This window comes from Mytilus edulis, chromosome 5 (assembly GCF_963676685.1).
Source record: "Mytilus edulis chromosome 5, xbMytEdul2.2, whole genome shotgun sequence".
NCBI classification, from domain to species: domain Eukaryota; kingdom Metazoa; phylum Mollusca; class Bivalvia; order Mytilida; family Mytilidae; genus Mytilus; species Mytilus edulis.
The window spans coordinates 37,007,589-37,016,842 of record NC_092348.1 but is presented as its reverse complement, the minus strand read 5'-3'; the positions used below and the strand labels follow the sequence as shown (position 1 = coordinate 37,016,842).

The 9,254-nt window shown below is 31.6% G+C and overlaps 2 protein-coding genes across 3 annotated transcripts; both read left to right on the top strand.

Annotated features, from left to right (window-relative positions):
- On the top strand, positions 1-7,723 carry LOC139523594 (uncharacterized). 2 transcript variants are annotated; one of them, XM_071317729.1, is made up of 3 exons: positions 1-66; positions 5,306-5,365; positions 6,544-7,723. In XM_071317729.1, the coding sequence occupies exon 3, from the start codon at positions 6,549-6,551 to the stop codon at positions 7,401-7,403; it is 855 nt and encodes a 284-aa protein (XP_071173830.1). In that variant the 5' UTR covers positions 1-66; positions 5,306-5,365; positions 6,544-6,548; the 3' UTR covers positions 7,404-7,723. The 2 variants fall into 2 exon arrangements, with proteins under 2 accessions (XP_071173830.1, XP_071173829.1); XM_071317728.1 differs by lacking the exon at positions 1-66 and adding an exon at positions 4,523-4,649.
- Positions 915-1,805, top strand: LOC139525071 (uncharacterized). Its single transcript, XM_071320250.1, has one exon. It carries the CDS (start codon positions 915-917, stop codon positions 1,803-1,805), a length of 891 nt encoding a protein of 296 aa, XP_071176351.1.
- Positions 7,724-9,254: the final 1,531 nt, after the last annotated feature.

Genomic DNA, 9,254 nt, shown 5'->3' with positions numbered 1-9,254 from the left:
TATTTTGAGCAAAGCAAACGGTGATTCAAATTTGAAAATATTGAAAAGGACGAATAGAAGCAAACAGTAAGTAATTTAGTTAGATTTTGTTAATAAAAATTCCATAGTTTCCTAATTAATCTAAGCCTTCTGTTTTAATTCTTCAATGTAAAATTTCTACTATTTGTAAATTGAATTTATGGAAAAATTGTTTATTGTTTTATTTTATACTATTTTCGTTAAATAAAGAATTAAATATAATTTGCCGTTTGCTTCTAGGTGTAAAGTATCATCGGTATCTGATATCACAAACAAAGCGGTACCAACTTCAAGGAATTAAAATCCAATGATATTATTTTCGTGCAAGCAATACGTTTTACTGTTTCTGTTATTAACCAGTAAGGCAAATACTTAAAATGTGGATAATCAAAACATACCAACCAACTTAGGACAGAAAATTGAAAAACAAAGAAGCCAAAAAACTCAATAGTCGACATTGCAAATCCAAATAAAAAAGAAAACTTCAAACTTATTCCCCGTTGAACATGATTTGATTTGCTTCTACATTAGTGGTTTTGTGTGTACAGTTATATTATCATCTTGTGTATAAATATATATAAGCAGTTGGTTGACAATTCAATAAGAACAACCATTAGTCAGCGAAGATGACCATCGTTCTATGCTTTAAAGATAACAGGAAACGATTTATGAATTATATATAAACTTCTTATTTGTTTTATGCGAAAAAATAAGAATTATTGTCAAAATCCGTATATATATCCATAAAACCCCCTCCGAAAGTTCTGTAAGTATCGGTTGTGCTCATGACTGACTTCCCTTGAATTAAATCTTTTGTCTACGTAATACGTCTACCAAATGTTGAAAGAATTGCTTACTAAAATAACGATTGTATTATATACTTACATAAATATAACATGGGAAGAGAAGCCGACAGGTTAAGCATCATTAGCATGAACGCTTCTGGAAGAAAGGGAAGGCAGTTTCAGGATTACCGAATGTCTTATCTAAACGATGTCGTCGGACAAAATCAACCCGATTTATTATTTTTGCCGGGAGACAAGCCTGATATGTCATCACCAGTGTTAACTGATTATCGTCAAGCCGAAGTCGCTCATAATGAAGATACAGTACTTTTATACGATACAAAGAGATTGCAATTGCAAACCCCAAACTCTCACGAGCTTGTATCATCTTTAGTGGTTCCTGGGATCACACAAGGCAAATTGTTGTATCCTTTAGTTAACATCCTGGCTCCGAAACCTACTCAACATATCGTCAAACAGTTTCATTGTATCAGTTGGCATTGGGAGCTGACGCAGACAACATCACAGGAACTGTATAAGTTTGCGTCCCGTTACTTATGGTTGGCACAATATCTAGGATGGATTTCTGGAGTTGAGCTGTTAATTGGAGGGGATTTTAATTTAAAACTTCAACAGGTACAACAACTCGTAGATGAACATAATCAAATAGTTCAAAAGTCTATTGATAATGTTAAACTTTTCTTCAGAGAAATGGGATTTCTGGATGACATGACAGATTATGTACATCGGCCAGGACGTCGGCTCCGACAACTTAAGCTTCACCAGTGTAAGTCTGTTAAAGGTATCAACCAAGAAACGGACTACTTTGTTGCATCAAAAGAAATGCAGCTTTGTAAAACTGAAATGATGACTTCAACCACACTCCCAGGAAGATGTACCACACTAACATTAACTAAGCCATCTACTCAGAGTTACTGCCCTTTGCCAACGAAGACTGAAATGTGCATCCCATCAAGGCCACCACGACACAATGGTGGTTAACTTAGTTTTGCGTAACATGTAAAGACAAGAAAAACACATTTGTTCTAGTATTACTTATAACATTATCATACTTGCAATTATTTGTTTCAATTTTTTTTTATGATTAAGGGTAAACAGTCATATAAAATGGGAAATAAGTTTTCGAAATAATTTAACTATCAAAATTGTAAAACTTCCCGTTGCATTATCGTAATTGTTATTAAAATCATTGTTCAGAAGTCAAATTGTTAAAACTGTTCGGATGGTTAAATTTTCGTTGACATTCTAAGCTTGTCCCCGACTGTAATCTAACTTCAAGAACAAATGTACGCAATTTAATATTGTTAATATGTTTTGAACAGAGAAATATACACCTCATGAAAGCCTTCAACTTTGAAGTTGATAAATGAAGATTTCAATTTTCCTAAATGTAAGGGTTTCTGATTTCATAAGCATAAGCATAGTTATTGATTTGATGAACTATTAAAGACCTTTTAAAATTTAAAAATCATTATTAAATGAACATTCCATATGTATTTCTTTTTATTCAAAGTAAATATGGCTGATACACTGTAAAATGCATCATATTCATATGACATTGTGTAAAATTATACAGAACCTATTTTTATGAATATGCATGTACAATTTAAGGGACTCAGAAATACAAATATTCATCTTTGTCTATAAAATGAAAGTTTTTAGTTACTCTACCGAAATTTGACAAATAGGTTCTTAATGTAGATGTCAATTATGTCGGGGAAAACTGGTCCTAGACACACAGATATTAATATATTGTGTATTTAATTTTGTTAAAAATGTTGTTTGTTTTCGTATGAAATTAAATTAACGGACAATTTCCCAACTTATATGATTAGTTAAGGGGATATTTAAACAAATAGTAAAGTCGCTGTTTTTATTAATCTGTTTCTTCCAAATTTGAAAACTTTCATAACCTTGAAGTTTTATGTAACATGTTTTTTTTAAGTTTTTGCTTGGACAATGTTTTTTGCTATATATTTATAATGAAATCATAATTTAAATCTTATCGAGAAAACGCACTGTCTGATAAAATGTATGTCTGAATGTACTCAAATTTAAGTCGTCAATTCTATTTTCATTTTCGATTTTCAAAAATGTAACAACTAATCCGTATTTAGCCCAATCAGGTCATATACTAAAGGTTTTATATGCATTACACACATCATATATTTATGTAATAGTATTCTTTAAAATATATCAATAGGAATATTTTGTTGACGTATCTTTGACATTATACAAAGATGCAACTAACTCGTGTAATGTACATACATATATTTAATAAACTATAAAAACAAATGATATTGAAGATCTAAAAATGATTGAAATTTTGAAAATATTTAATGAAAAATATTCCACCTGTTTCATTATATTTAAAAAAAAATATTCTATAACCTAAGTTCCACCGAGCATTTTCTTTAAATCTAGCAACTACCATGTGGTATGTGAAACCTTACATGGAAATGTTAGGAAATATCAAAAAAGGAATGTTTCCAACAAAAGCCCGAGTAAATATCCAATATATATATAATGGTAATCCATGGAAAGATGATTAATTGTGTTGGTTTTTAAACTACAAGAAAGGATGCAGTATTTCATGCCTCTACAAAGAGTGAAGAGCTTTTTTGAAGTTGCGAGTTGGTGTATGTCATTTGCTACGAGCTTACACCACGTCGTTGGTTTTCCCATTTGGATTTGTTTTACATCTGTTCACACTGGAGTGGTTTTTTTGTTTATTGTGTGGCATTTGTTCATTGTTGAATTATGTCTGTGGACCAAGTCCTTTTGTCTCTGGTTGATTGTAGTATCAAAACAAGATATAGCTGTTGCACATATATGTTTTGATAAAAAAAAATTATATCATTTTATGTCATCTAAATCTGTTCATTTATCAATAAAATGAACATGTTTTATGAAGGCTTGAATATTTATTTACAATTTAAAGGGTAAACAATGACTCTTATTAAATGATAATACCTCATCTTGTCTGAAATCAAACAAGACATGTGTTGGGTAACTTGTACATGTTCTATAAAACATGCATGGTTTGCACAATATATTGCTCGTTGGTGACGTACACATTTGCATTCGTGACTTATTTTTATATTAGCGAATATGCAAAAATCCACTCACCTCAACATATGTAACAATATGTAATGTCAGGAATGATAATCAAACTATTTTCAATACGTCGTAAATCTATAGATATAGGAAGATGTGGTGTGAGTGCCAATGAGACAACTCTCAATCCAAATAAAAATTTATAAAAGTAAACCATTATAGGTCAATGTACGGCCTGTACACAGCAAACAAGAAGCTATAAAGGGCCCCAAAATTACTAGTGTAAAACCATTCAAACGGAAAAACCAACGGTACAATCTATATAAAGAACGAGAAACGAGAAACACGTATAAATTACATAAACAAACGACAACTTCTGTACATCATATTCCTGAAATCAAAAACGTAAATGAACACACAATGAACGAATAAATTTGATCTGCGATACCTGAATGCAAATACATAGTTAATAAAATATTAGGGACAAACATTCAAGGCCAAAAAAACAAACAAACAAGTCCAAACAAAGCCATGGCAAGACACCACCGCGAAATATTTAACAACTCACTTTTGAAAAAGTTCGTATTTTAAACTTTCTATGTTCTAATCTATTTTAGGGAACCCCAAAAGCCAGTATTTATTTTAAAATTCATGATAAGGCGTTATTTATAGTTGGAAATTTCTAAGCTGTTAGTATTACAACTTTCTGCGTAGAATATTTCGTATAGACATCACTGCATTCGATAAGCTTACATTATATATATACAGGTAAGGGTTTCAATTTCATCTGAACTTATTTTTATATATAAGAAATTTCATTATATTTCAAACATTGTTTTAACAATACACACAATACATGCATAGCGTAACATGTGTAAGTAGTTGTAAAACAAACATGCCACGAGAAAGAAAGCAAGAACACCTTTACTGTAATACTGATTATACTTAAATGTTTATCAGACAACAATGGACAAGGAAATCAATTAAAACTAAAATGTACTGTATTGCATGTCAAAAAGAATATATTTTTTTATCTACTGCATAGATTTTTTTCTTTATTTACTAAATCGTATTATTTCTACGTCCATAAATATATATAATATAATTCAAGAGTTTAAAGTGTGTTGTACTATTTTTTACATTTTATTTGCATAAACAAATGCAACATTATATTTCAAAATAATATTATGCAATTGTTGTTTTTATATTCCATTTGAAACCGATATTAATATAGTCGATATGGCTGCTTGAAACATGCATCACTATACATATCTATACATACTGCTTGACACATGGATCAATATATGTATATACGAGGTACATGTAATGTTACACAATATCGTAATATTTTTCCATCTTAGTTATATACAAAAAAGACATTTTTTATGGAGTCAATTTCAATTTTCTAACATTATTTATTTCAGGACTATTCTTTAGCTGTTTTTCAACAAACCGAATTTAAGGGGAAAAAAGATATATAGAAGGTTAGTAATATATGTCCTTAGATTGTAGTGTCAAAGTGCAAAAATATATTAATGATATATTATTAAAGAACCACAACTAATATCTAAATGATAAACAAAACTTTCTTACCATTATAATAAAACAAACTCATTTATACCATACAAAAGAAATTTTATATTGAGTGAAGTTTGATAAAAAACTTACATATGTATTTTTAGAAATAGATTACATTTTCTAAAAATCAGTTTAATAAACCAATCACGAACGTGTGCATAAACATCACAGTGCTAAACAATACCATTGGCAATGATAGAACGGTAGAATTTCAAGCAGGCTATTGTTTTGTGTTTATTTTATTATGGTATTTTGTGTAAAAAAAAATACGGATCTACTCGTATTTTCCAGCTTTCGCTTGTCTCGTATTTAGGTCCCAAGACAAGAGTTACACTATCTTTACTATAAATGAACTCATTGTAAATACCAAGATTACTTTTGTCTACAAAAAATGTGGGGTTCGAATAAAAAAGTTAGCCTATGTAAAAAGTAAGTACGAAATTGAAGAGCATGGAGGACCCAAAATTCTTGAACATTTATTATCCTATAGATGTACGATAGGTTACGAATATTACTTTTAGAACATTGCACTCGTATAGACCAATTTTATCAAAACATCTCAGCTCTGCTCGAGAAATTTATTGGTTGAGTGCTGGTACGGTGTTTTGTATTACAACAAGCCATAACATACATTCTTTATTTATCTTAAGTAGATTATTTTCACTTGACATAACGTAATATACAGATAAAGTGTGTGTAATAAAGCCTTTGCAGGTTAGACTTGTATCCAAGACGTTATGTCATACATTGTGATAAAACCTTTCAATTCTGACTGATATCGACATAATTACAACTGGCTGATGTGGAACGATTGCCATTAATCGCATTACATAAAATTATACAAAATACCTGTATTTTGTTATGAGAATGTAAAAAGGTTGATTGTAGGCATCTGTTATCCCTCATTATAAGAAGTTGTAAATTGAAAGTACCAAACTTGAATATCGGAAAATGTTCTGTGCTTTTTTTTAAAGAGGTGCATAACTTAACTTAATTTCATCCACCGTTTAATTTCAAGAAATACAAATTTAGGACCAAAATTTATTTACAACTTATTTTATCATTGTACATCCTTTACAAACAGGCACAATGAGGAAAAGTACAGACAGACTTAACATCGTTGGCTTAAATGCATGTGGCAGAAATGGAAAGCAGATTCAATCTGACCACAGATCGTATTTGGATGATATTATCTGGCATAATCAACCAGATATTTTGTTTACCCCTGGAAACAATCTAGATATGACCTCATTAGCTCTTGAAGATTATCGAGCGGCAAGGGTGGCTTTCAACTTGGACACTGTGCTTCTGTATGATACTAAAAGATTGAAGTTACCAACGCCACATTGGTATGGCCAGATACCATACTTTAAGGTTCCTGGTATAGATAAGAACAAATTGATGTACCCATTGGTGGATATCATGTCACCACAACCAACTTCACATGTTGTCAAGCAATTTCATTGCATCAGTTGGCACTGGGAACTAACACACGAAAATAATTCTCCGAAGGATCTCTGTCAGTTTGCACGTCAAATCTTATGGCTTTCGCAATACCTGGCATTTCTGTCAGGGGTAGAAGTGCTAATTGGAGGAAATTTTAACTTATCACTATCAAAAATAAAAGAAGTGGTTGATGAGCATAACAATCAGATCCATGGAGCAATTGAATTTGTCAAGCCAATGTTCAGACAAATGGGATATGATGATGATATGACTGATACCATTCATCGACAGGGACGTAAACTTTGTCAGCTTAGAGTTCACGAGTGCAAATCCACTAATAGCAGCAAGCAAGGAGCTGATTATTTTGTTGCATCAAAACAAATGAACCTTTGTAATATCAAAATGATGGCAGAACCCAAAGGTCCAACAACGACATCTTGCATCAAGACAGCGGAAATCAGTATTCCAGCCACACCCAAAAAACACAGCGGAGGATAAATTGAATATGTTTCTGATAAAAAAAAATATCGCATTAATATCTTAATCAATTTTTTTAGCTGATTCATTTTCATTTTTTCATTTTTTTCTTTTTATGAAAGCAATAGATTATAAAAGAAAGTACAAATGTAGCACAAAAAGAGAAAACAAAATCCCCGGAACAAGTAGTAAGGGAAATTATCGTCCAGATTATTTAAATCTTTTTAAATTATTGAACAGCTATTGGACACTATATCTAGAAAAAGTAATCCATACATTTAAAGCTGTCAATCTTTATCAGTGTGATTTGTTTCTTAAAATAAACATGATAAATTGTTTGATGTTGACTTCTGTTTTTTTTATAATTGAATCAATTTTATATCATCTTTTCCACATCCAAACTTTGTCACAATGTAAGTCTTCGGAATACCTTGACATTAAATATTGTTGCCAATAGTTTATGCTTAATAGCAATTCTACGTTTTTTGGTAATGAGTTTCGCAAATATAATAAGAAATTACATGGCGTTGTATAGGATAATTTAAATAAAATTTATAGTAAACAATGGTATTTCCCACTTTCATTCGATTTGTATGCGAGTAAAATGTTTATACGAAAACAAAACAGCATATTTATAACCACCAGAGGTGTGCTTATTGTCTTTATACTCTGGATGAACATTGCTTATTTAACTTGTTGGAGAGTGTTCATCATAAGAAAATGACAATATATAGAATACGACAGTTGTTATCCATTCGTTTGATGTGTTTGAGCTTTTGATTTTGCCATTTGATTAGGGACTTTCCTTTTTGTATTTTCTTCGGAGCTCAGTATATTTGTGATTTTACTTTTTAGATCGGTATTTTGTGCTATTCGTCTTCATTTAACGTGGATGTGTGCTTAAACTTATCTGATCAAATAAGCTTCTTATTATCAGATTATTAGATTTACACCTTAAATCTTATTATCAGATTATCAGATTATCATATTTAAAGCTTTATTCTTATTTTGTGCTGTTACAACACTGCCAAGGTTTGGGGAGCTGTCACAAACATGTTATACCGAGCTGCATGCTATCTTGGCTCATCAAGTCAGCAATCCAGTAAATGCATTGCGTATTTATTTTTCGCTTGTAGGAGTATTGATCAGTTCTTCAGTTTTCTCTTCGAATTTTTTCATACAAGGGTATTTGCCGCTGTTCACACAATTTTGTACGGTAAAATGTATTTTTTTTTAAATTTTGCTGGTGGTCTTTTAGGATACATGTATCATTTGCTTAAGAATCGTATATCCTTATTTTTCATGAAAGTAAACTAAAAAAAAATTAAATGCATTCCTAATGAAGGATGTAAAGTCTAGCGCTGGAGATGTAAAGTCCAGCGCTGGAGATCTAAAGTATAGCGCTGGAGATGTAAAGTCAAGCGCTGAAGATGTAAAGTCTAGCGCTGGGGATATAAAGTTTAGCACTGGAGATGTAAAGTCAAGCGCTGAAGATGTAAAGTCTAGCGCTGGGGATGTAAAGTCTAGCGCTGGAGATGTGTAAAATCTAGCGCTGGAGATATGTAAAGTTTAGCACTGGAGATGTAAATTCATACGCTGAAGATGTAAAACCAAGCTCTGGAGATGTAAAGTCTAGCGCTGAAGATGTAAAATCAAGCGCTGGAGATGTAAAGTATAGCGCTGAAGATGTAAAGTCGAGCGCTAGAGATGTAAAGTCAAGTGCTGGAGATGTAAGGTCAAGCGCTGGAGATGTAAAGTCTAGCGCTGAAGATGTAAAGTCAAGCGCTGGAGATGTAAAGTCAAGCGCTGGAGATGTAAAATCAAGCGCTGGAGATGTAAAGTCCAGCGCTGGAGATGTAAAGTCCAGCGCTG